This window comes from Equus caballus, chromosome 16 (genome assembly GCF_041296265.1).
Source record: "Equus caballus isolate H_3958 breed thoroughbred chromosome 16, TB-T2T, whole genome shotgun sequence".
Taxonomy (NCBI): domain Eukaryota; kingdom Metazoa; phylum Chordata; class Mammalia; order Perissodactyla; family Equidae; genus Equus; species Equus caballus.
In genome coordinates, this window is record NC_091699.1 from 63174185 (window position 1) to 63201895 (window position 27711).

The following is a 27711-nucleotide window of genomic DNA, read 5'->3' on the forward strand; positions in this document are numbered from 1 at the left end:
ACACACACAACTGGGGAAACCTGAACAGACTGGATATTTGATGATGTTAAGGAATTACTGTGAGTTTTTTAAGCTGTGACAATAGTAATATTAGTATTCATTATAAAAAGAATGCATACTGAAATACAGAGTCTAGGATTTGCTTCACAATAATCCATGGGGTGGATGGGAGACTTAGATGAAACAAGACTGGCCATGTGTTGATAACTGTTTTAGCTGGGTGATGGGTGTGGGGTCACTATAATATTCTCAATATGGTTATGTTGAAAATTCCCCATAATAAAAACGTTAAAAAGCGAGGTGCAGGGGCAAGCCCAGTTAAGTTTACACGTTCCACTTCGGCGGCCCTGGGTTCGCCAGTTCAGATCCCAGGTGCAGACATGGCACCACTTGTCAAGCCATGCTGTGGCAGGCGTCCCACATATAAAGTAGAGGAAGATGGGCACGGATGTTAGCTCAGGGCCAGTCTTCCTCAGAAAAAAGAGGAGGATTGGCAGATGTTAGCTCAGGGCTAATCTTCCTCAAAAAAAAAAAAAAAAAAAAAAAAAAGCAAGGTGCAGAACAGGCAGTATACCCAAACCATGGAGACAATGTCACCACCTGGGAAGGGTGGCAGCCAAACCGAGATGTGGGGAAACTTTTCCTAGTTTATCCTTTTTAGACTTTGTGGATTTTGAACTGAACCATGTGAATATACATTATTAGATATACAATATATACTATATATTAAATATAGTATGTATATTTTTAATATATATATTATCTATTTAAAAAATAATTTTAAAAAATAGTAATTGTAGCAGAGATGGCTAAGTGATATAAGTGATATCAAAAATCTGTTCTCCTTCCAAAGTATAGAGCTATAGCTGAGAAGAGGTGCCTAGCCAGGGAACAAGCTGGGGGAAAGGCCATTGTGTTAAGCCACTGAAATCTGAGGGTTCATTTGTTACAGCCACTAGCATTACACTAATACAATTAAGAACTGTGAGAAATGCTGTGAATGAACTGGGTACTACTAGCGGGTTACAGTGGAGACGTAAATTAGTAAACTCTGAGTACAAACAAAATGGGCCAAAGTTGCTTTAATAATAGCTTCTAATTATTATAATCTTGTAATGGTCAATGAAGTGGTTCATTCATTTGTTCTCCTGACGTGTCACTGTCTATGTCGACCACATTCATGCTGTAAATTAGAAATTGTTTTGAAATTAACAAAATAACAGATCTATCAGAATCTGTCTTAAATACCTCTAGTCAGAAGAAAGCTCTACTACACACTGTGAAACAGGGGTTGGCAAGTTCTTTTTGTGTGTGAGGCAGATTGGCCCTGAGCTGACATCTGTGCCAATCTTCCTCTATTTCGTGTGTGGGATGCCACCACAGCATGGCTTGACAAGCAGTGCTAGGTCGGTGCCTGGGGTCTGAACCTGCAAACCCCAGGCTGCTGAAGCGGAGTGCACAGACTTAACCATTAGGCCACCGGGACAGCCCTGGCAAATTTTTTTGGTAAAGGATCATATAGTAAATATATTAGGGTTTGAGGGCCATACAATCTCTATCGCAACTACTCAACGCTGCCATTGTAGTACAAAAGTACCCGTATGCAATACATAAAAGAATGGGTTTGTCTGTGTTCCAATAAAACTTTATTTACAAAAACAGGTGGCAGGCTGGATTTGGGCAGCAGGCTGTAATTTGCAAACCCCTGCAAATATTCAATGTAATATCATTTATGGCAGCTAAAAGCTCAAAAGCAAGCTACATGTTCAAAAGTTAAGGGTTAAGTAAATTAAAGAATATCCACTTAGATGATTGTATATATTACTGCACAATTATGAAGACTTTATAGAAACAGAGACATGTCACTAAATATTGGATTTTGAAATACAAAAATAAGAGGAAGCAGAATCCATGATTGTAATCAGTAGGATCAGCCCTGCAAATTTCACGTATACACTTAGACAAGGACCAAAACAGATGGTGTACGGAATTTATGGAATAGTGGGCCGAGGGGGGAATTTTGTTTTTTAATAATTTTTCGGATCTAATTATATTAATGCTACTCTAATCATATTTGTGTAATAACATAAAATCTCGAAAACAAAAATAAAATTCTAGACCTATAAAACGTCTTCCTTGGAAGATCCAGATGAAACAGGTAAAGTAACATGCTCGTGCATCATTAATTCCTCCAGCAGTTTCCATGAGACAGCTGACAATGACGGAGAGGTTGTGAGAACCACTACTAACTTGTTTCAGTGGCTAACAGTTCTTCCAAACTGAACCACTACCAAATAGTCCATTTTGTGAACTGATTAAGAATTTTTTTCAAACTCTCCACTCTGGGCCTTTGTGCAGGCTGTTCCCTCCTCCAGAACACTCTTCTTGCTTTTTCCTCCTGCCTTCCCCCTTCCCGTGCTCAGGTGTCAGCTTGGAGGTTCCTTCCTTCCTGACACACAGACTGGGGAGGAGCCCTGTTATCAGTGCTCACAGCATCCTTTTTTTCCTCCTTCATGATGCTCATCACCCTCACACTAAACACACTTCACTGATTCAAAGGTGCTACTTCCTTCATGTTTTACTTCCCTCAAGCCAGAGGTGTATGCTATAGTTGCTGCCAGCCAGACCAGAGAGCGGTTGTGGAGTAGTTACCATTGCCATGTGCCAATGTCCAAAGTGCCAGCATCAAAACTTGCAGAATGGATGTCAGCTGCATGGGAGAAAATCACAGCAACAAGAATGGAGCGCTCTTTGAAGCCCTGGGAACCAGAGGGTGGTGGGGCTGAGACGGCGTGATGGTGAATCAGGCAGGTCTAGGCACCACTCCCAAAGCGGGAGTCTAGAGCCAGCCTGCGAGCCCAGCACCAACGGCCTCTAGACTCTTACGGCTTCTCCTAAGGAATGCTGCACTGCTCACAATCTTGATGGCACAGAGGATGACAGTATGTATAAAAATAAAAGAATATATAAAATTTTCATTTAATTAAGTCTAAAAGAATTCTTTCAATGAGCATAAAAATTCTAAATGATGAGAGATTTGTGCCATCATATAATTAACATTTTCTTTCTTTCTTAGCCGTGTCTAAAACAGTGGTGCCTCAGAGGTGATAAAATAAGATACCTGTTTAGCGTCCAGACTTTCTGCCTCGTTCACCACTGTACCCCCAGCAGCCGGCACAGGCTGGGACAGAGTGGGCGTGAAATAAATATCTGACAAAGTGACATGAAGTAGAGCCTCTGCTAGGCAAAGGGCCATAACTGGGACACACCAAAGGGTTAGCACTGAGCCAGAAACAGAAATCCGAAAAGTGAGCTGGCCACGTCTGGCATTCGATTCTGTTAGCCTTTAATTTGACACAGTAATGCCACTATTCTGTGTTTACTGATGTTGGTTTAAATTAGGAACCCTGCCCTGACAGCTTGACAAATTGACAGACACTTGCTCATCCCTTGGTTTGTCTCTGTTTGCTTTGGCGTAGGAACCCGCCGTTTTGACTGTGTGAGTCAGCGGAAACCTGTCAACTCAACTGAACAAAAAGGAAAGGTGCCATCGCACTGGCAGCCAGTGCAGAACTGTATCTTTATCACAAATTCTGGGCTGGGCAGCCCAGCCTCTCCTTGCTAGGGTCCCCACCTGTGTCTTCTCTCGGCCTCTCCTCCCTCCACCCAGACTCCCCGCTTCCTGGCCTGTGGACCTGAAGCTCTGGGCCAGGGGCCCCAGGGTGCATTCTGGGCCTGGCAGAGGGGTCCTTCCCACAGCTGGGCCCACAGACCACCCTCAGCAGGTGCCTCCCAACACAGCGTCACCATGACTTCTGAGCAAAGTCCAAGGCTCTCAAGCTCTTCATCCAGGCTCACTTTTTTGAAAGGACTGCTAATACCAGAGGCTTTGGCAAAGAAAACGTGCTTTTATCCATTCATTCGAATTAAAAAAAAAATGATGATGCGAGCTTTCTATATTCCAGGCACCACGTTCTGAACCAGGTGCCCTGTGGTGACCCAGATGGAGAGGTCGCTGCCCCTCTGCAGTTCAGGTGCTGGTGGAGAAGACCCACCATCACCGAGTAACGAAGAGCGAACGAGGGGTTTCGGCTAGAAAAGTGCTGTGAAGGAATCAGACTGGGCAACACAATAGGGGGCTGGCGCTTAGGGTGGAGTTCAGGAGACTACTGCAGGTGGGGGTCGGGGAGACCCTTCAGAGGCAGGCCGTCTCTAGGCCTGGGTTTGTCTGTTCCCTTAACTTTAATATGGAAAACAGGGCCTTGGAGTCCTCTGCATAGAGCTGATAAAGAAAGAGTAGAGAATTCTGCCTCTTAAAAGCCTCAGACAGGAAGTCACAATTAGCGCTCCTATTCTCATTCCATTGGTGAGAACTAGTTGCCCGGCCGGCCGCAATTAACCACCATGGCTGCAGGAAACGTCTGTGGCTGCACGACTATCAACCAGAAACAAGCCCGTGTAGGGTGCAAGAGGGAGCAGGAGTTTTTGGGAACAGCTAAATATCTCTGCCATTGAGTTGAACCCCCGCCCGGCATCATCTGACTGCACCATGACCATGAATCCAGATGGTAAAAAATATGAGAAATAAGAGTACCTAACTGCTGGGGCCGTTGTGAGGGTTAAATGAGGTGACTCAGGTCAAGTCCACAGAACAGGACTTGGTAGGTGATAAGCCCTCAGCAAATTTTAGCCATTGTCCTAAGGATGCGACATTTGAGCTAAATCTTTAAATTTTTTTAAACAGGACATGCAGTTAAGCTCACCTTGAAACAATAACTATTGATAACTTCAGATAGGAAGTTTGTAAAAGGGACTTTCGCAAAAACAAAAGCAGTAGAATTGAGATAAGGTACACCAGGAGCCAAACACCTTTTCTTTTCTTTTTCTTTTGCCTCCACTGTAGCTACAAAACCCTGAGAATCAGAGGGTCCCTCCAGACCAACTTTAATATCCACTGATGGGGCTGCTTTGTTCTGGGCTCTTCACAAACATCAAGGTCATGAAAGACAAGGAGGACTATTCCAGATGGAAAGGATTAAAGAGACATCAAACTGAATGCAACATGTGATCAGAATGGGATCCTAGACCAGAAAAAGGACACTAGTGGGTCACTTGTGAAATCTGAATGAGGCTGGCAGATTAGATAGCAGCAGCCCTCGTGTCATTAGTTTCCTCACTGCCGTAACTGTACTGCGGTTTGTAAGAGAAGGCCCTTCTTAGGAGGTACACAGTCAAGTACGGCCAGACAAAAGGGCATGGTGGCTGCAGCTTACTCTCAGAGGGTTCAGAGGAAAAATAACAACATGCACATAAACGGAAATGATTGAACAAATGTAGTAAAATATTAACAGCTGGAGAACCCGGGGGAAGGGGACACAGGGAGTTCTCTGTACTGTTCCTGCAAAGTTTCTGTAGATCTGGAATTATTTATAAATAAAAAGTTACAAAAGAGTATATAGAGACTTAAATCATCGGGCACTTCTACGAACGTTTTAAAAAATAGCCACTATTTCACAAGTAGATTAAGCAGAGCTCACTTGACCACCTTAATATATTTACCTTTTGAGCTGCAGTATCTTGAGGATTCTGCTAGAACGCTGTTAAGAATTGTTTGGCAAACTAATGGTCCGGGGAGTTGGGGACACTGCATTCAACGCCTGTGGAAGGTCAGAAGCAGCACTTCCTTGGAACATACTTTTCATCTCTCGCCCCAACCCTGCCATCTGAGAAGGATGCTCTGATCTTCTCTTCACGTTTGCTCATTCTTTATGGTTCTGCTTTTCTCAGCAGAAATTCAAGGACTGCTTCTCTTTTGAAGAGACTATTAAGGAAAAAGATGTTCTAAAATAAAGAAGATTCAGATGTAATCGCCATCCAGAGTGGCAGAGGGGGGCCATCCTGGCAATGAGCAGTGATTCTAAAAGGAGAAAGTATTGAATTTCTACAGTCTACTCTGCCGAAGATTATCAGGATCTGACTGCAATGGAAAGTCTTAATTGCTTATATTAGTTTCCCGTGGCTGCTGTAACAAATTATCACAAACTTGGTGGCTCAGAACAATAGAAATTTATTCTTTCACAGTCCTGGAGGCCAAAAGTCCAAAATCAGTATCACTGTGCTGAAATCAAGGCATCCGTGGACTGCACTCTCTCTGGAGAGACTAGTGAAAACCTGTTCCTGTCTTCTCCCGGCTTCTGGGGGCTGCACCACTGCAACCTCTGCCACATCCTCACGTCACCACCGCCTTCTCTTCCTCTGTGTGTCTCTTACAAAAACTTTGTCATTGGATTCAGGGCCCTCCCAGACAATCCAGATAATCATTTCAAATCCTTAATTATATCTGGAAAGACCCTTGTTTCAAATAAGATTCACAGGTTCCTGGGATCAGGATGTAGATATATATTTTTGTGGGGGCCACCATTCAACCCACTACATCTGGAAAGCAATTCTGATCCCTAAACCACACTAAGGCCACTATATGTTGAAGTAGCAATCACATTTCTAAATACAGGATTGATGTCACCACACACTGTGACAGTAGACTTACTGTCAGCAAGAAGACCCCCATCAAGACCAGGGAATGCATACTATGCTGCAGAGTTTTCCTCTGCCCAAAGTGGCAAGCAGTAAACAGGACACACTGCTTAATAATGGCGACACTCGAGGAAACCTAGTAAAACCAATGTCACATTATCAATACAAGGGGTCCACAGTGCCTCTTTTACCTTTTCCAAGTGAAATTCACAACAGTATGTGTCAACAAGGCCCCCATCACTGAAATCAAATACCTATTCTCCAGGAAACTTTTTCTGTGGTTATGGTCTTAGGTCTCTCCAAGGAGTGAAAACAGATATGGTCAAGTTATGTACACCACCATGACATTGATTCTAATTGTCCATAAAAGGTTACAGAAATAATTTTGCTCCCTATTGATTTTATTTTTCATTCAGTAAACCTTGTTTTCCTCTCCTCTTGTTTCAAATAAGAGTTGAGAAAAATAACACGACTGCTTACATGGGAAGCAAACAGTAACAGCAAACGTCTTGTGTGGTCTGTCACACAGCTGCCTGGCATTGCAGATCCAGGGGCGCCTGGATAAGAGTACTGATAAACCAGTTGTGCAGGTGGAAAGAGGCTGCAGTCAGGTTTGTAGTCCCCAGAGCGCATCAGCTTAGCGCCTCAGCAGAGATCAGACAGACAGGAAGCAATTCCACTGGCTCCTGAGTAACACAGGCATTCCATCCATGCCCTGCTCCATTGTGCTCCCTTTAACCAGTTCAGTGCATCATCCTCCAGCTCCTGCAGGGGGCGCTGCCGCTAACTCCACCTACCTGCAACTTTCTGCTGAAGATTTCTCTTGGACAGCTGCAGCTGCCTGGCTCAGAGCTCCCTGGGAATCTATCTACTCCCCTCCCTGGTCTGTAGCTAAGGAAGGGGACAAAAGCCCACCTTTGTTGCCTCAAAACAGGTGAATCTCCGTGGCACGCCTCACTTTCCAGAGCTCCCTGCAAGATCAGGCTGAGGCTAGACTTCTGAGACCCATCTTTCTCTAACTCCTTCTCCCACCCTTGCCTGGTCAAGAAACCAGTTGCACAAGAATCCCCATCTCTAGCTCCACTTCTAGCGCTGACTTCAACACTTCCTGTGACGGACGTTGGAAAATTCTAAGAATAATATTGGTCACACAGGTCTTCTTATGCAGACTTTCCAGGTTCTTCATATCTTAAACTTAAGTGGGATACTGGAACAGTGGAACTCTGAACACTGAGTAGAGTCTTTCTCCAAAACAGTGGACTTGGAAGACCTCTGCAACCCTCTGGGAGAAGGTCACAAGATGATGTTTGAGAATCTGAGTTACGGGACGGATGAAAACATTTCCAAGAGCATGCAACATTTGGCCCAGGAATTCTACTTTTAGGAATTTCTCCTCCTGATATTCTTGTACATACACAAAACCATGATATGTACAAAGGTATCCACTACCGCACTATGAGATGACAGATCGGAAATAACCTAAAGGCTGTCAATAGGGGACTCGTTAAATACATCATGACAAATCCATTCTCTGCAACACAATGCAGCTGTTAGAGAGAATAAGGACAATGAAAACACTCTGAATGGATATGGAATTATTTCCAAGATGGAAAGTAAGGCAGGTCCAGAACAGTGAGTATAAATATGCTCCCACGTAGGCTAGGAGAGTAGACACACACACAGAAGCAGCAAATAACTGGAAGGATACCCAAGACACCGGTATCACTGGTAGCCTCCAGGGAGGGAAAGTAGGCACTGGGGGGCTTTTTGTACTTTGGAAATCTTGATCATGTGAACGCTATCTATTCAAAACAGGTAAATACAATTTTAAAATTATACGACCATAGTTCCTATTTGGATCAGGATTTTAATTTTTTTAGAATGGCTCTGGGAAGGGACCTGGAGGAGAGAGGGACAGTGGGGAGATAGCGGCAGTGCTGACAAGCCTGGTGGCTGCAGATGAGGTATTTAAACTCCCCACGCAAGCTTCCTCATCTGTAAAATGGGAATACTGACACCTCTTACGGATGCTGCAAGGATGAGTGAGTTCTTCATATAAAGCATTCAGCACAATGCCCAGGGCGAGAACTCAACAAACAGATTTACTCCACAGGAATTCAGTGACATGAGACCACAGCCCATAGAAAAATTCTTTGTTATTATACAAATGGCCACCGCACCTTCTGCCTCCTGCACAGCTGTTGCTCCATCTTTCCTTGCTAAGGAACAGCCAGGAGAGTGCCAGAGATCTGACGCAGGGGACACTGTGGGTGTATGACTTATCTACTGCTGCATAACAAATTATCACAAACTAAGTAGCTTCAAACAACATTCATTTGTCATCTCACAGTTTCTACTGGTCAGGAGCTCAGGCAAGAGTCCTCTCCTCAGGGCCTCACCAGGCTGCAGTCAAGACGTTAGCTAGGCTGGGGTTTCATCTGAGGCTGGGGTTTCATCTGAGGCTTGGGGTCCTCTTCCAAGCTGGCACAGTGGTTGGTGGAGTTCAGTTCCTTGCTGCTGTAGGACTGAAGGCCCCGTTTTCTTGCTGCTGTCAGCCGAAGGCCGCTCTCAGCCTCTAGCCATGGCCCATAGATGCTTGCCACGTGGCCCTCTGCCCGGCCTTCTCCCAACAAGGCAGCTTACTTCTTTAGGGCCAGCAGGAGAATCTCTCCCTTTGGGAAGGATCCCCTATCTCTTTTAAGGACTTTCACCTGATTAAGTCAGGCCCACTTGGAGATAATCTCCTTTGGATTAACTGAGACTCAGCTGATTTGGGACTTTAATCACCTGCAGCATCCCTTCACCTTGGCATATGATGTAACAATCACGGGAGTAACAGCCATCACCTTTGGCATATTCTACTGGTTAGAAGCAAGTCACAGGGCCCACCTACACTCAAGAGAATGGAATTACACAGGTTGACTCACTGGGGGTCACCCTTGGATGTGTCTGCCACAGTGGGCTAGCCTGGGAGCCTGCTCACCATACATGGAGAGATGGCATACCACGGTAGGAAAAGGCTAGGCCTTGGCCACACCTGGGTTCCAAGGCTGGCTCCAGAATTTCAAGGCTATTTTGAACCTTGGGCAAGTTACAAAACCTCTCAGTCTCCATTCAACCAGAGGAAGGGGGAAATAAGTAACACACGGGGTCACTGGAAGGGTTAAACAAAGGGCACGTGCATGTAAAGTCGCCTGACATAGCAGAGCAGACACTCAAACCTGAGTAGCCCCATCTGGAGGAACTCATGACTTAAAAATGAACACTAATGGTTTCCTCTTAAGTCTTCCAGCAGCCCTCTGGGCAACACGTGAAAATGCTTTCTAAAATACTACACACACACTGTTCAGTACCCAGGGAGGGGTTTTCCCCACTCCGGCTGATTTCATCTCTGGCAAGGGGTGAAATTGTCACTGGCACCTGCTGTCGTATCTCACAGCACTTCCTTTCAGGACTGCTGCAGCCTGCCCACCAACGAGGGGCCTAATGGATAAATTACGGTACAACCAAACAAGGACTCCTAGGCAGTTATCACAACATCATTTTCAAACAAGGTTTAATGACGTGGGAAAATACTCATTGGTGTATTGATAATGAAAAAGAAATGACCTCAAATTGTCCTTTTATGAGCTCACGATATGGACTCAAACTGCCTGCTCCAAAACCCAGCTTCACTATTTATGGCTTTGTGACTTTGGGTAAGGTACCTAACCTCTCTGAGCCTCAGTTTCCTCATCTGTAAATGCAGATAATGATAGGACCTACTTATCATGAGGATTAAATGAGGTGACACACGTAAAACGCCTAGCCCAGTGGCTGACACATAACACGAACTCAATGAGTGATAGATGCTATTATTCTTACTATATTATTAAAGTATCACTTTTATCATTTGAGAGGAAAAGTTTTTAAAAAACTTCTTCACAAACAATACTAGCATTGCTGCTGCCTTCTCAGGGGAATAAAGAAAACCTAAGAAGAAGTGAATAGAAATATATCGAGGTCATACTATATTTAGTCATTCTCTCTGCTTTCCAGAAGGTTCCAATTTACTCTGTACCTAAAAGCATTTAATTAATTTCTTTTTCCCCTTCCCATTCACTTCTGAAGAAACTTTATTTGCTCCATCTTTAAAAATGAGGATGATACTGCTTTTCTCTTAAGTTTCACAGCAATCCTTTCTGTAAACAAGTGGTATAAAGAAACCACTTTACAGACAATTTCTCTCTCTTTCTCTATCAATCTATCCTATCTATCTAAAGTGAAAAAAAAAAAAGTGTGCTAATCAGGAAAAGAAAGCCCTGTCACTGCCATTGCTGATTAAAACACAAACCAGGTGAAATGCTTTCTCTGCAGGAGGCTGAGAAGCATCTCCGTTAACTATTTCGGCCAGGGAGCGCAGGATGGGGCCGAGGTGAGGAGAGAGTCCAGCCCACCCTTCTCTTCCCTCAGGAAGACCTGAGGCCTCTGCAACCAGCAGCCAGCACTAGGCTCTGAGGCAGGCCGCTGGTGCCAGGAGTTGCTAAGGACCCCAGCGAGGAATGCCAGGGAGTGAGCAGTGGGTGAGGGAACCGCCGAGCCAAAACGGTGACAAAGACAGCAAGCATGTGGCGGGCGGCGGGTCAGAGGGAGGCCTCCCCGGGCAGCATGCCTGGGCAGATGGCAGCGGGGAGGAAACAGATGGATGTCCAGTGGTGCTGAGCAGGAAGCGCCAAATGAGAGTCGGGGAGGAGGCGAGCAGAGAAGGGGCCTTTCCTGACACAATTTAAATAAATACACTGACTCACACAGGGAGTCCTCCAAGGGAGGCCCACGATGACCCTGAAGGGTGTCTAGGACCTGCTGTGAGGCTGGAAGACCTGTGGGACTCTCTGCATACTTACAGGGACCACGCACACCCCATTATCCTCCCGTGGCCCCCACAGCCTGGTGGACCCTTCAGCTGGTGTTTCATCAGTACCATCTCCCCTTGGCCAGTGGTTCTCAATCTGGGGGCAGGTGGTTATTCGGGATGCCCTGGAGGGAAATCCTGCCCAGAGGTTAAGAAATCTACATGCTCTGCAGCCTGAAAAAGTCAGGTCTCACACCTGTGTGGTATCATCATTCTTCAAATGAAGGCGGGTGCAGTTGCCAGTACTTGACTGCAAGTGCATTAAAGGCATCATGGAATTTTCTAGCCCGTCAATGTCATTGTTCCTTTTCCAAACCATCAGACACCAAAAATACAATTACAACTTAAAATATTATTACTATCACATTTGGCTCCTTGAAATTTCTGGATGATAAAGGGACACCTATTAATTTCTAGACGTTAAAAAGTCTATACAATTATTTAAAGCCACCGTGCTCCATGCTCAAAAGGGCAAGAAGGACTTCATTTCTCTCTCTGTAAAAGGTCACTGCCATTTACCCTGAGGAAGCACTTACGGATCTGTACACCACGACTTCTCTACAAGGAAGTTCCTCACAGCCTTGTTCGTACTCGGGCAGAACTGGCAGCTCCCTGAGCCACAGTAAGGGGGAGGGGATGGTCTCAGAGACCAGGGCACATCCAAGACTGGCTACAACAACGCTGTTAAAAACCAAACTGCAGACAGACATTAAGTGACACGAGAAAACGTTCACCATATATTAAACAAAAGAAGCGTTTTACAGAATATATACAGTATATTATCCTAATTTTGTTTAAAAACCCCAAATTATATATGTCCACTATGAAGTAAGAAATTTTACTTTAAATATTAATCTCAGGGGAGAGAGAGTGGGAGAGTCTATTTTCTCCTGTTTTCCAAAGTTTTTACAATAAAAAAGTATTACTTCTGCTATTGGGAATAAAGCCCATAAATTGCCATGTTCTATTTTCATTTTGATTTGTTTGACATAGAAAGCAGTGTCTTGTTCTTGGATCTGGACTTGGTTGGGGTCACAGAATCTTGGTAGTGGAGTTCTTTGCTGCCCTTAACTCTCCAGCTTCCAGGAAATCAGACATGGGTGTGCAGACTGCATCTGGGAACCAAACGGGTACTCCCCTGCTATACAGATGTAAACAGAACATGGAGAGGTGGACCGTTCTGGGTTACTCTGGGTCACTCTCCACTCATAGGTCTATCCACAGCTATACCAGCAGCTGAGATCCCCTACAGTCTAATTCTATTTGGGAAGTGGGCTGTGAATTCCCAAAGTGAAGCCCATAATTGCCCTGGCCTCCAGGAAGGTCTGTAGGATGCTCTCTCATGCCAGAAAACTTAGGTACTCTCCCCTGGTTCACACACCCACTCAGGCCCCACCAGCCTGGGTAGGCTCCGTTAATCTTATTTCAGACAAAACCTCTCTGTAGAACATTAAGTATTTGCAATGCCCTCATTACTACCTTGAAATAAATAAAATGTATACAAATACATTCCTAATCCCCATGACAACCAAAAGAGTTTCCATAAAGTTCCAAAATAACCCCTAGGGGGCAGTACAGCCCCGTTGAGAACCACTTCAACATGGGGTTGATATTGACATGATGCTTCCCTGCTATTCTTACAGTAAGGACCACACCCTCATCAGGATCTGGCAGGCCTTGGGGGTCTGGTTCCAGTGTATTTCTCCAGTCTCACCCATGACACCCCCACCCTTGTTCTCTCCCCTCCAAGCACAGCAATACTCCTTCCTCCAGACTCAGAGCCATTGTCTGTGCTCTCCTTCCTTCTGATAAAGCTATTGCTTCATCCTTCAAATATCCCTTCCTCAGAGAAGCCCTTCTTTACCTCCCAGACAGGTCAGATCCCCTAGTTAATTCTCCACAGTACTGAGTACCTCTCTTTCATAGCTTTTGTCCCAGTTTATAGTTATATATTTATAATCATTTGATTCATGTTTATTTTTCCTATTACAGTATAAAGAGAACAGGGGCTGATCTGTCTTGTTTACTCTTCTTTCCACAGTGCCCTAGCATACAGTAGGTACTCAAATATTTGCTGAATAAATAAGTGAAGCTTCTGGAAGACATTTAGGTTTCCATCTTTGCTGCTTGTGAAACTACATTCTCCTCCATATTATGGCTCTGGAAATGTCACAGTCTCTGTGTTTCCGCGCAGGCAGACAGGGTCTGTCTTGTTACCTGCTGTATTCCACATGCCACGCAGAGTTATGAACACAGCAGATGCTCAAGAAATTAAATAAAGCCTCTTTCTAAATGTCAGGGGAGGGATGGTTAAGAACTGCCCAAATACTGGCTCCTGTCTTGTTACATCTTCTCTCTCCCCCCGCCCCACCCCCGCCATGGTGATGATAAATGGTAAAGATAAATGATGTTTTATCATTTATCTCTAACTTAAACACACTGAATGATGGCACTGGAGAGGGAAATGGGGCGCTCCCAACCTGACAAACCCAGACTCACTCTCAAGATTCAACTCAAATGCCACTTCATCTTCCCTCTGTCCTTCCTCCCTAATGCGGGCAACCATCAGCGCTTTCATCTCCCTGACCAGACAGTTTTGGTACTTGTCGTCTCCTCAGCAGAACCACAGACTTCTTGAGGGCAAGGGCTTCGTCGCAGCCATTTGTTTCCTGCAGAAACGAAGATGAATGTGGCATTCATAAGTGCCAGACAAATGAACTGATGAGGAGTGCTCATCAGGCCATGAGCAAGAGCATCTGGACCTTTTCAGACTCCAGGGCATCCCTTCCAGCTCAGGCTCCCCCAGCACGCAGGTGATGCCAGGAGACCTCGCTCTTCAGCTCAGACTCTGTGAGGTTCACAGGCAGACATTCCTCCCTCTAGTAGTGGACGTGGGGTGGGGGACACTAAGGCAGTTTCCTCAAGTGTAGCTGTGGCCCTCCCACACCCAGGGGCGTCATGCAGAGTTATCTCCACCTCCTCAAGCTCCTCCCTAGATCTATTTCTTTTTAACAGCTTTATTGAGATACAATTCACACATTTAAAGTGTACAATTCAACAGTTTTTAGTATTTTCACGGAGTTGTGTGACCATCACCACAATCGATTTTAGAACATTTTCATCATCCCCAAAACAAACCCCTTATCTCAGTACTTGTGATGAGTTGTCTTTAGCCAATGAGACGGGAAAAAAGTTTCCAGAAGCCAAGAAAATGTTAAGGCATCCACTAGCTGCCACTCCCCATTGCTCCGAAATCTCCCAGCCCTGAGCAACCACGGACTACTTCCTGTCTCCATAACTTGCCTGTTCTGGACATTTCGTCTAAGTCTAAGCATATAATGTGTGGTCTTTCATGTCTGGCTTCTTTCACTTAGCACAACGTTTTTAAGGTCCATCCACGTTGGAGCATGTATCAGTACCTCACTCCTTTTTCTGCCGAATAACCTTCCACTGTATAGATATACCACATTTTATTTATCCATTCATCAGCTTATGGACATTTGGGTTGTTTCCATTTTTTGGCTATTATGAATAACGCTGTGTGTACGAGTTTTTGTGTGGACATGTTTTCACTTCTCCTGAGTATGTTCCACTTAAGAGGAGAATTACTGGATCTATGGGCACTCTATGTTTCACAGTTTGAGGAACTGCCAGTCTCGCCAAAGTGGTCACACCATTTTTACATTCCCAGCAGCCGTGTGTGAGGGTTCTGATTTCTTCACCTCCTGCACATTCTTGCTGCTTATTATGTCTTTCTTATTGTCACCACTCTGCTGGGTGTGAGGTGGTACCTCACTGTGGCATTGATTGCCCTCAATGCATTAATAAGCGACACCTGCGCAAGTCTTCTGGGGATGAGGCCACTCAGGCCGGGGCTGGCTCCACCTCTGCTGCTGACAGCTGTGTGACTTGAGCAGCTCAGCCTTAGAGCCAGTTTCTTCACCTGTCAAACATGTTCTTCACTGGATTCTTAAAAACATTTAATGACACATACACGGTATATAGTATGTCATTCCTAGCACATTATCAAGAACAGCAGGGCTCAAAACATACAGCTATTAACAACAACAAAAAAACCCAGACCCTTAGGGCCAACAATTGTGACTGTGTCTTTAAAGAGGAAGACCAAAGAAACTAAACGATCGTGGCCACAGGATTATAAGAATTCATTAAGATGACACGGCAAGTTCAACATTCACTTAGAAACTCACTTTCTTCCTGTTTTCTCATCTTCTCATTTTCTGGTATTGGTAGGCCCAGGAAAGGCCCAAAGCAAAGCAAGGACGCTGTTCTCCAAGGGAACAGTCTTTGCAATGATTTCTCAACATAATATCTTGGCAGGTCCATTGCTCAGACCATGCTGAAAACACTTTACGGGAAGTCTAGCACAGAAAGGTCAGCCTGTTCAGGAAGCAAGTGAGACATCAACGGTCAAAATGCGAGACCCACAGACAGAGTGCCCAAAGGGTGGCACCACTTCAGCTGCTTCTGCTGTTCCCCATGTTAAAACTTGGCTGTCAAGTGTTTTCTAGCAAAGAAGACAAATGAACATCACACGCTGACGCAGGCATCCCAGGAGAGAGGAGCACGGGGGCAACGGGCAGAAGGGAGACAAGAGGCCCAAGTCCTAGATAGTCTCTTGATTGTAAAATGACCACCTGCAAGGGCAACTGCAGCCCTGGGGTCTGCTCAAACCAGCCTGCATCCACAGGGAGCTCCCCAGGGAAGGAAGAAGGTGTGAGAACCTCCTAGGCATGGGTTTAGCAGGGGCACACAGAGAAGCAATTCTCCAAGTCGTTGTTCTCTTCTTTGGACAATAGGCTCATCGTTGTCACCTGCGACCTGGCACAAGGGCCACAGTCTGGTTGAGGAGCTTAAAATGAAACGAAGGCTTCTCTTCCTCACAATCTTTGTCCACCAAACTCATGGAGCAACATGGAGCCTTCTCCTCCCCATTACCTCTGTGCATCAAATTCACGGACCAAGATAGAGGCTTCTCATCCCCATTACCTCTGTGCATCAAACTCATGGACCAAGATGGAGGCTTCTCATCCCCATCTTCATCCACTAAACTCATCATTCGACCCATGATATGTCTCCCAGTGATCGGGTAGGGTCTGTCTCACCCCTATCCTCTTTTAAGGATGGGGAGGTAGGCTGGGCGCCTTATTTGGCTGATCAGCAACGTTAGCCTGAGCCAAAAAATGCCTTGCTCAAAACCAACACTGCTCAGCACATTTTTTTGTTGTTGTTAGTAGAAGCTAACATGCCCCTACTTCCTAATGTTTGATCCATCTAAACACCCTTCGTAGAGAAAAGGGAACTCAGGCCCCTTTCCCTTCAGATCCGGCCCAAGCAGGAAATGAGAGCCCATCTACACACACCAGAACAGTGCTGTGGAGGCAGGGGCAGCTCTCAGCCTGCGTCCAGCCCCCTGGGGCGGGTCCACCTCAGCAGGCCCAGCTTGTGGGGCTGTTACCTCGTCTCTACCCTCACATTCCTTTCTCCACATCCCTCTTCAAAACCACCACTCCCCCCTCCACCATTCTTGCTGCAAACATTACAATGAGTGGAGAGTCACAAACAGCCCAACCCAGTTTCACAACATAAACAAAGGGGAAAGGGGTTTAAGATGAAAATTTTTTAAAGAAAAAAAATGGGAAGGGAGAAAAGAAAAGAGTGGAGAACACGAGAAGAGGCCGGGCAGCGTGTGCCCTGGCGGAAGGCCCCTGCGCGCCGCAGGTCACCCTCAAAGCCCAGCCCTTCATCCTGCCTGGCTCCGCAGGTGACCCCCATTCAGGCGACTCTGGCTCCCCAAATAAGTACCGGCTACTCCAAACAGACCATCTGCCTTCCGGCGGCCCCTGAGACCTGGACCCCGCCTTGGAACTCGAGAGGGCAGGGGTCCAGGGCGCTGCCCGAGGGTCCTAGTGCTTTCTCCCCACCATGGAACGCGGGACCTCCGGCCCCCTGCCTCAAGCGCCCGGAGCGAGGAGGCCCCGCGGGGCCGGGTTCAGAGGACAGGGCAGGCCGCGGGCGGGTTCGCGGCCTCAGCGCCGCCTCCCGGGCGACTCTCCCACCCCCGGCTCGGGTTCGAAGCGGCGCGGCCACGGAAGAGGAAGGAAGACGAAAAGGAACTTCTGCCCGTGGTTTCTACCAGAAGCCGCTCAGGCCCCGCAGCGGGGCGGCTGGGGAAACTTGGGGCCCTGGGGCCCCGGAGCAAGGGCTGCACCCGCAACTTTCCGAGAGGGAGCCTTCCTCCAACTTGACTTGCCGCCGCGATCCGCCGCCCGCACGCCTGCGGCGAGATGCTCCGAGGGCTCCGCCCGCGCCAGCCGCCTGGCGCGTCACCCCCGGGACCCCTTCCCTCCCGGGCCACTCCATGGGACCCCAGCCCCGCCCCGCTCTTACCATCTGCGCCACTTTCAGCAGGGCCGCGTGCGTGCGGGGGTAGATCGGGTCCAGCAGCCCCTCCGAGGGGCTCGCGCCCGCCTGCCCCGCGCCGGCCCTGGGGCCCGGGGCGCTGCTGCTGCTGCACGTGGTGCGGACGAGCCCGGCTCCGTGCGACATCGCGCGGCCCCTGCCCGCCCGCCGCCTCCCCAGGCAGCCGCCCAGGGGCCAGATAAGGAGGGGCGGTCCGGGGGCGGGGTCGGGGCGGGGCCGGGCCCCCGGGCGGGCGGCCGGCGGGGCGGGGCGCACGCGTCCCCTGCCCCGCCCCGAGCCCGGGATGCAGCGGTGGCCAGACCGGGTTGGCAGGGGCCGGGCCGGCGCTTCCCGGGGAGGTCGCGGCGGTCCCTGCCCTCGGGGATGCGCGGAAGTGGGGCTGGAGGGAGGAGGGGAGCGGACGCCATGGGCCGTGGCCTTTCCGTCGTGGGCAAGGCCCGGCCGCAGCTGGGTCTGAGCCTCCTGGGATTTTGTGTGGGTGTGGCTGCGGATGTGTGCTGAGAGTACAACTTAAGGCACCAAAATGCCCAAACCTTCCGTGTTCGGCTCCATTAATTTTCCTGTAGGCGTACACCTGTGTAGCCACTCCCCAGATCAAGAAATAGAACCTGCCAGTACCCCCGAAAAGTTCCCACCTGCTCATTCCCAATCTACCGTCCCTCAACGCAGCCTCTTTTCCCCAAGCCTCAGGTAACCACAATACTCCTTTCTGTTCACCATGGCTTAGTTTAGTTACTTTTAGACTTGATACACTTGAAGTAACACAGAATACTCTCATTTGTGTCTGGCTGCTTTTGTGTGTGTGTGTGTGTGTGTGTGTGTGTGTGTGTGTGTGTGTGTGTCTGGCTTCTTTTACTCAACACTATGCATTTGAGATTTGTCCTGTTGTACCTAATACATAAAGCTGTGGTGAACTTTCTGGTAAGATTTTTTGGTGGACATAAGCTCTCATTTTTCTGGGGTAAATACTGTCGACGAAAATAATCCATAACCAATCTATAAATGAAAATTTGGGTGAGTTTATTCTGAGCTGAAATCTGAGGACCATGGCCCGGGGCCTTTCTTCCCAAAGGAAGAAAGGGCACCAAGTAAGTGAGGTATACAGAGTGGTTATATACCCCCAAACAGGCTGTTTCACATATGATTGAAATGTCCCTCCCACAATAGTCACAAGATTGCCCTGTCAGCACAGCGCTTGATGGACACAGCAGGTAGTGGGTCTGCTATCTTGGTGGGTGTAGCGGGAGGCAAGTCTATTGTCTTGAGCTGGGTGGTCACAGGTGAGTGCAGCAATCAGTTCCCAGCCTAAGGAAAGATGCTTAATCCTTAAGGGAATGCCAATGTTGGGAGGGGGAGAGAAGTTGCCCCGTTATCTCAAGGGCCTTTGTTCTTGCCGTAGGGAATATCTAAAGCAGATATACAATGCATGCTCAATGGCCTTGGTCAGGCCCTTTTGGAAAGACAAGGTCAGGCCAAATTAGGTTTACACAAAACGGCTTCCTCATATACTCCAATATATCCTATTGCTTGCCATTTTTATTTGTTAATACCTATGAGTGGATGTGCTGGGTCACAAGGCGAGGATATGTTTACTTCTGTTAGACACTGTCAAACAGTTATCCAGTGACATACTGTGTTGCCCCCATTCTGGGTTATTTTTAAAATGAAGACAGGTCCAAACAGGGTTGCCACAATGAGATATGTTATCAGTGTTCCCTTTGAGCAGAGTGTCCCTGTGGCCGAACTTGTGACTTCCTTTGGAGATAACATAAAAAGTCTCCCTCTGTGAGATTACTGGATGCCAGTGCTATCCTGTCGTCAATGTGGCAGTCTTGATAATTCTAGAATGTGGACATACTCAGGCAATCTGTGTTTTGACAAGTATCCCATGTCATGCTGATGAACACTCAAGGTTGAGAACCAGGCATTGCCAAAGTTGAGGCATTTGGGGATTCATTACACTATTTCCTCTACTTTTGTGTACATTTGATCATTTTCATGACCAAAAAACAAATTGCCTCCAATGTCTGTCTTCTCTTTATACAGCAGTCACAGTGCCTGGAACCTCCATTTCTTTCTCTGTAAAACAAAGATAATTGCACCTAGGGGCTGCTGTGACAAGGCAATAGACAGGCAGGCGTTCTGTAACATTTCCAGCTCTATGCCCACAGGCAGGAAGTTGGTATGCGTATCATTTTTCACGTAGATTTACATTTTCACTCCTGTACTTTCCCAAGGCTTTGGAACCCACAATGGAGATGACAGGGGGTCTTTGTTGAAGTGAGGGCTTCAGGGAAGCAGAAGAACCAAGCACTGGATAATGTCTCTTCCTCTAAGGGAGCTTCATCCAATTCCTCAGCAGTCTTCTAAATCAGTGATTTTCAATGTATGGTCCCCAGGCCAGCAGCACCAGCATCACTTGCAAATTCTTGGGCCCCGCCCAGATCTGCTAAATCAGAAACTCTGGGGGCGAGGCTCAGCAATCTGTGTTTTGACAAGTCGCCCCCTCACCTCCCACATGATTCAGATGTGTGCTGGTGTTTGAGAATCACTGTCAAACCCTGAGTCCACTAGAGTTGAGACTTTACAGAGTTTCTCTGACTGTTGTTGGCCAATAAGCCACCCAGCCCAGAAAGAAAATAATCACTGGGAGTGGCCACTCTGTGTTAATCACTTTATCGTGATCACTTACGAGCTTGAGCAAGATGCTCGGCAGTACAAGAGCCACGTGCCAGCCTGGTGTGCAAGAAAAGGCTCCACAGATCAGACCCGCTGCCAAGTGCACCAAAATGTCTACACAGGCGTGATGCTTTCTTGGTGTGAAGGACTGCCCCCATGAGCCAGGGCTTAGGCAAAGGACTGCATTCTCCCATTAAAGACTTCACACTCTAAGAGAGGGAGCCAGCCGGATGGGTGGTCTCTGATTAGCTGTTGAGAATTCAAGAATCTCTAAGTTCTTCTTTTTTACCTGCCCTGAGAGGGTGCAGGTTCCAAGGCTTCAATTAGAGTGTCATCGTCTGACCACAACTTGTTTAGACCAATGTGATTATGATGATACATCTGGTCAGATGTAATGAAAAAAATAACAAAATGAGAATTGACTCTATTAGTCACAATGCTTTTGGTTGCAAATGACAGAAATTAAACTCAAGCAAAACAAATTCATTGGCTTATGTAACTGTAGTATGAGGTGAAATTTATTTCAGGCATGGTTGGATCCAGGTGCTCAGATTAGGCACAATCAGGACCTCTGTCTCTTGGCTTCACTCTCCTCTGTGTTGGCTTTACCGTCAGGCAGGGCCTCTAGTGACCTCCGGCAGCATAGGCTTATATTTCCTCCCAGCTAATAGTCCCACCTCTTTATTAAGGGCACCTCTTCCCCAATGCTTCTGGTACCGTGGTAGTCTGCTTGGAATGCTGTAATGGAATACCACAGATTGGATGGTTTAAACAACAGAATTTATTTCCTCACAGTTCTGGAGGCTGGAAGTCCAAGATCAAGGTACCATGAGGGTTGGTTTCTGGTGAGGCCTCTCTTATTGGCTTGTGGACAGCTGCCTTCTCACTGTGCCCTCACATGACCTTTCCCCTGTGCGTGGGGAGAGAGAGACAGAGCTGGTCTCTCTTCTTATAAGGACACCAGGCCTATTGGATTAGGACATCTCACTTAACCTTAATTATCTCCCTAAAGTCCCATCTCTAAATACAGTCACATTGGTGGTTAGCGTTTCAACATATATATATATATATATATATATTTTTTTTTTTTTTGAGGAAGATTGGCCCTGAGCTAACATCTGCCACCAATCCTCCTCTTTTTGCTGAGGAAGACTGGCTCTGAGCTGACATCCATGCCCATCTTCCTCTAGTTCATATGTGGGACGCCTGCCACAGCATGGCTTAATGAGCGGTGTATAGGTCCACACCCAGGATCTGAACTGGCAAACCCCAGGCCACTGAAGCGGACTGTGTGAACTTAACCACTATACCACCGGGCCAGCCCCTCAACATATAAATTTTGAGGGGGCATAATTCAGTCCATAACAGGCCATCTCATCGGTCCAAATATGGGTCTTGGCTCCATCTTTCAACCAAATATCATATGCAAGGGAATGGAACCTTTTTATTGGACAGGCCAAGTTCCATCTACCAGTGCAGCTGGGGGTGGGGAATTCCCTAGAACCATGGGAATTGAATGGGGGAGGGGTGATTCCCTAAAGGAAGATCAGGGTGCAGGTCCCAGAAAGGGGAATGAATGTTAGGCAGTGTTAGGGATTGAATATTTACATCCTCCCCAAATCCACATGCAGAGTGACAGTATCTGGAGATGGGCCTTTGGAGGTAATTAGGGTTAGATAGGTCATGAGGGTTAGTGCCCTTACAAGAGACACCAGAGAGCTAGCGTTCACTCTCTCTCTCCATCTCCCCCATCTCTCCCACTCCTTCACTCTCTCTCTCTTCCTCTCCCTCTCCCTCCTGTAATCTCTCTCTCTATCTCCCTCCAGTTCTCTCTCTCTCCCTCTCCCCCTCTCTCCCCTGCCTCTCTCTCTCCCACTCTCCCTCCCTCCCTCTCTCTCTCTTCCACATGAGGATACCACGAGAAGGCCAAGCCAGGAAGAGAGCTCTCACCAGAAACTGAGTTGGCTGGCACCTCAATCGCGGACTTCCCAGCCTCCAGGACTGTGAAAAAACAAACTGTGTGCTTTAAGGCACCCAATCTACAATATTTTGTTATGGCAAATAAGGCAGGAAGGCAAAAGCATCAGGTGTCCATGGCCCTTTTCCAGCACCTGCCTGTTAAATCCTTTTCCAGTGAATTTTTAAAGTTCATAAGGCTCTGGGACCCAGTGGTGCTCCCAGACCTTCTGAGGAGCACGGATCAGGTGTCCCTACCTCACGGCCACGCTGATGGGAGCCAGGAGCAGCTGATCAAGAGGTTGGCTAGCGGTGTCTGGAGTGGCCTGACATGAGAGCTGTGCCCAATAGCTCCTGAGGAGTCTGACTGGGAGGCACTGGAGGGGTTAGCCGTTGGCAGAGGCAGCAGAAGCCAAAGGACAACTGGAGAGAAGGTGGAAGCCATGAAGCTGGGTGGGCCGTGAGAGGAACAGGGAGAGGGTGAGCGGAACAGAGCGGCTGAGGCCTGGCCGATGGAGAGCAGTGTGTGCTCACCACTGAGGGCCAACAAGGAGTGTGGTCCTTGGCGCCGCGGGACCCTGAAACCTTTGTGTCTGCTGCCCAGCTGTGTGGCTGAGGGGCAGGACTTGAACCAAACCACCTGGGTTTGGCTCCTGTTTCCATCACTTGCTAGACATGTGTCCTTGGGCAAGTCACTACCCTTCTCTGAGCCTCCATTTCCTCATGTGTAAAAAGGAGCAACAACAGAACTGATCCCTTGGGGCAACTAGGAGACATGGATGGGATGATACACACGACAGTGCCTCCAATAGTGTTTGGCTAATAGTAATACATGTTACCTTTTTGTATATATATCTCTCAATATTCCTTATGTCCTATATATTGGGACAAAAAGACTCCATCACCTAGAGGCTGAAGGACCCCCAGCACATTGCTGTTTCCATAACCATGAGCTTCAGAGACCATCTGTAAGGGTGAAATAAAGGACTTTGCATCTGTAATAGAATTTCAGGCAGTCTGAGTAATCGAGAGAGCTTCCGGGGGAAGGGTCACTGGAAGGGGGAGGGAGGAGAAGGAGGCTTCTCCCAGTTAGCTGTGACTCATCCATCATTCAGCAAACCTTACTGGACCCTTCCACATGCCAAGGAGAACAATTCACAGAAGAGGAACTCCGTGCCCAGGGAGTCTGCAGCCTATAACAATACAGGGAATCGAGTCAGGTGCAGAGGGAGCTGTGATTGTCATCTCCACGGGGCGGAGCCCAGGTCTGGATTGGAGGGTTCTCACTCATGCCCAGTGCTTAGCAGAGTGCCTGGCGTAAAGGGGCACGCCACACGTATCTGTGAGCTTAATACGGAGCTGCGGGGATGGCCCACAGGAGGGAGCAGCGTTTGTCGTGAATGGAGAGGAGTAACTTTCACAGAGTTGCTGCTTGGAACTGCATCTTGAAGGGTGATTGAAAACATATTGGGTGGGCAAAGGGGGAACGGCACATGCCGAGGCAGGAGGCCTGAAACAGCTCCGGGGATTGCAGGAGTTGCCCGTGGTGTGGTGTAGCTGGAGCGTGGGGACATGTGGAGAAGGGCTGGGGGCTTGGCTGGAGAGTTAGGCCTGCGGCAGATCCAGCAGCACTGTGGACACCAGCTTTAGGATTTGTGCTTTTTGTAGGCAATGGTTGCTATGAGGATCAAAGGAGCTAAAATAGGTCAAATGCTGAGAAATGTTGCTGACACTGATGATGATGATGATGAGATATCTATTATTGTGATGATAGCACCCTGATTGGAGCACCTTCGCTGCGCATTCCTGTCTTGGTTCCTGTTATTCTCTGCAGAGAATATCTTGCTTATTTTTCCCTTTTCCACGCTGTGATCTGCACGTTAGAATCACCTGTGAAACCTGTACATCCTATACCTGCCCAGGCTTGGCCCTGGAGATTGTGATTCAGGGCACCCAGGTGGAGCCTGGATATCCATGTTTGGAAAAAGTTCCACAGGTGATTTTGATGTATTTATGCCCACAGTTGAAAACTGTTGACCTGGCAAATTCCCAACAAGCCAAGAAAGTCCAGCTGAAATGTCACTGCCTGTGGGAAGGCATCTTTGAGCAGTGAGCAATCTCCCATGGCATTCATTCGACTAGTATTTATTGAGCAAGTACAAAGTGCCAGGCTCTATGTCAGACACGGAAGTACATGTTCTTTGCCCTTTGGGAGCTTCCTGATAAAAAGGAAACAGACCAACAAAGCTGGCAATTTTAATACGGTATGGTGAAGGCTAATGATACGGTAAAAGTGGAGTGCTGTGGGAGCCCATGAGGGACATCTTACCCTTACTGGGGAGTGGTGGAGAGGTCAGGGATGACTTCCTGGAGGAGGGGCCATCTTAACCACACACTGAAGGATAAAGAGTTGTTAATCAGCCATTGGTGAGTGGAGAAGAGAATTCAGACAAATACACAGAAGCATGATGTATCATAGGGCGTAAAGTTTATTCAGATTTGAGCATGGAGTCCAAAGGAAGGGAAGGTGCTAGATGAGGCTGGAGAGGTAGCAGGACAACATGGCAAAAGTGGGTGGGTCCCCTCCCTCTTGTGTGTGCACCCAGCCCTGCACCCACATTGCAAGTGTCTGACACCGCCCCCCTTCAGCCTTGGCTGTCTCTCTTCCCAGGCTAGGAGTTCCCAGGGGGAAGAAGTGACGTGTGGAAACTGCAGTCAGGGTCACGCTGCCTTGAGTTTGAATCGTAACTCTGCCACCTACCAGCTCTGTGAACTTGGGAATTTCTAACCCCTCCAGGACTCAGTTTCTCTATCTGTAAAATGAAGATGAAAACTTGTGCCTATACTTCCTAATCCAATGATCATCTGCATATCGAACCAGCCCAAAGGTTAGGAGCTTAAAATAGTTTATTACTCCCTCTCATGGTTCTCATGATTTGACCAGCTCAGCTGGGCCGTTCTCACTTGGGATTTCTCATGTGGTGTAGTCACATGGGAGCTGGGGCTGGGGCCATCCAAAGGCTCAACTGGGCCGGACGTCCAAGAAGATTCTTTCACATGGTCAGCAATTGGTGGCAGCTGTTGGCCAGGACCTCCGCTAGGGCTGTCATATGGAGTGCCTACAGGCGGCCTCTCCATGTGGCTTGGACTTCCTAGAGCATGGCAGCATTGGAGTGAGTATTCCAGGAGGCAGGGAGAGGACGCTGCCAGGCCAGCTAAGGGCTTTGCCTGGACCTGGAACATTATTACTTTCTCTGTATTCTACTAGTCAATGAGTTCACAGGGCCTGCCCAAATTCAAGAGGGTGGTAAAATAATATCCACCATTTGATTAGGAAGTTGCATGGTAATATTGTCATGTCATCTTTGAAAAATATAACCTGCCACGCCTCCTATAAGGATTAGATAAATTAAGGCATGGAAAGCTGTCCGCACAGTGCTTGGCACATGGCAAGTCCTCAGAAGTGTGCAGGCTCTTTTGGCCTTTATCCTGACATCCTCAGCACCAATCACAATGCCTCGCACACAATAGTGCATCTTCATACTTTTTAAATTTGATAGTGAAGAACTGTTTACCTTTTATTTATGCTTAATTGCCATGCAGTCCAAGAATAATTGTGACTATCATTGAACAGATCAGATCAATTTCACTGTTCTATCAAATTAAAACTAAGCCCGAACATGAATGCTCAGTCTGCATTGTTTGTTGTGCATACAGAATAATCCTCTACTTGAAAACGGGGAGAAAATTAGAGGAAACATATCTGACGATTCAAGAAAAGCGTAGGGTGGAAAGAGCATTCGAGTCAGAGCTGGCTTGGAATCCAGGTGCCTCAGGGCCACTCTGAGCATGAATCTCCATATCTGCAAAGCGGGGGTGACATTGCTTACCCGCAAGGCTGTTGTGAGGACTAAATGAGATTCCATTTGTTCAGGCATTTGGTACATGTTAGAGGAATCTGAAATAGGCTGGAATGAAAGGTGGCTGGTCCTGGCAGGTTGGGGCATTGACAGACAGGTGCAAACAGCATTTTGAGCCAGGACCTAACAAAACAAAACAAAAAACCCAAAAGCCTTGGGGCTGCCCTTGGTTCATCTGCCCTCTTTGCTCATAACCCTCATCCAGCTTATACGCCTTGTCCCAGGTCCCTCAGATACACAAAAGAGAGGTCTGTGCAGAACTGAGGGACAAGCAACATTGCTAACACATTTTAACCATTTGTTCTTGGTTCTAGCCTGCGTTAGGGAATTTGGCGCTGAATTGCACAGGTGGTTCCTAAATTACCTCTTCCTCCTGCCCATTCTGTCTCTGGAAAAACCACCATATGCTGGATTCTCATTTAGCAGACTGGTACTAGCCCATGTTTGTCTACCCCAATACGATGGGCAAGGAGAGAAGGTTTGGTGTTGGCCCATGAGAGCATGGTGACATTTGATGGATCCGGCAGTGAAGCCAGGCCTTAGACAGTTTTCTCTCATTTTCTGATGATTTTCTGTGTTTTCCATGTCTCCTCAAGTAAACTGTAGGCTCCCTGTAGACACTCTGCTTCATGAATGCTCTCCAGTGGCTGTAACTTGCTGATAAGTTGCTTACCCATGCTTTAGGGCTGGACATTTAGAAGGGGTGGGGCAGTGGGAGGGTCTGCGTAAGGGTCCTGGTTTTGTTTGCTCGACCTTTGGAATAAGGAGATGGGACTCTGGCTGCTGGTCTGCCTGCAAGTGAGGTTGTCTGGACCTCAGTGTTGCTATTTGTGAAATGGGCTGATGCCACTTGTCTTTGAGGTTCAAACAGAAATGTATTTGAAAATGTTAAGAAAGATAATAAAGCAACATACCAATGCAAGAAATAATTAGCTTTTTGTGCTAACGTTTTCTACCAGAATCAGCATTCCTTCTATGAAGTTATCAGGGGAGGGGTGGGGAGGGGAGGGCAGAGCAGAGGAGGCTCTCTTTCCTACTTTACCTGTGAAATCTTTCATAAATGAGATAAATGATGGCCAAAGATGACTGCACTTCCCTTCAAAGGGAGACAAAGGCAATGGGTACGGCCCCCAGAATGGTCTTCATACAATTGCTCTGGCCACTTGTCCACCTTTCTGGGGGGACATGAATATGTTAGTTTTCCACTAATAGTGAGGATCTTGGTTTTTCCAACCTGCTGAAACCACTGCCTTATCTTGTCTTTGATTTAAAAATTTTTATTTCCTG

At 47.3% G+C, this 27711-nt stretch overlaps 1 protein-coding gene across 2 annotated transcripts in view; it reads right to left on the bottom strand.

The window, feature by feature from the left end:
- The window catches only part of CMTM7 (CKLF like MARVEL transmembrane domain containing 7), a 59836-nt gene extending 41771 nt beyond the window's left edge, over positions 1 to 18065 (bottom strand). The window contains exon 1 of one of the 2 annotated variants that reach the window (XR_011427000.1): positions 17837 to 18052. Coding sequence is in view for 1 of the 2 variants with exons in the window: in XM_023620792.2 (XP_023476560.1) it covers positions 17837 to 17995 (159 nt within the window). In the remaining variant the exon portion in view is untranslated. Of the gene's footprint in view, positions 1 to 17836 lie in introns of both variants that reach the window. The other variant, XM_023620792.2, reaches the window with a different exon arrangement.
- Positions 18066 to 27711: the final 9646 nt, after the last annotated feature.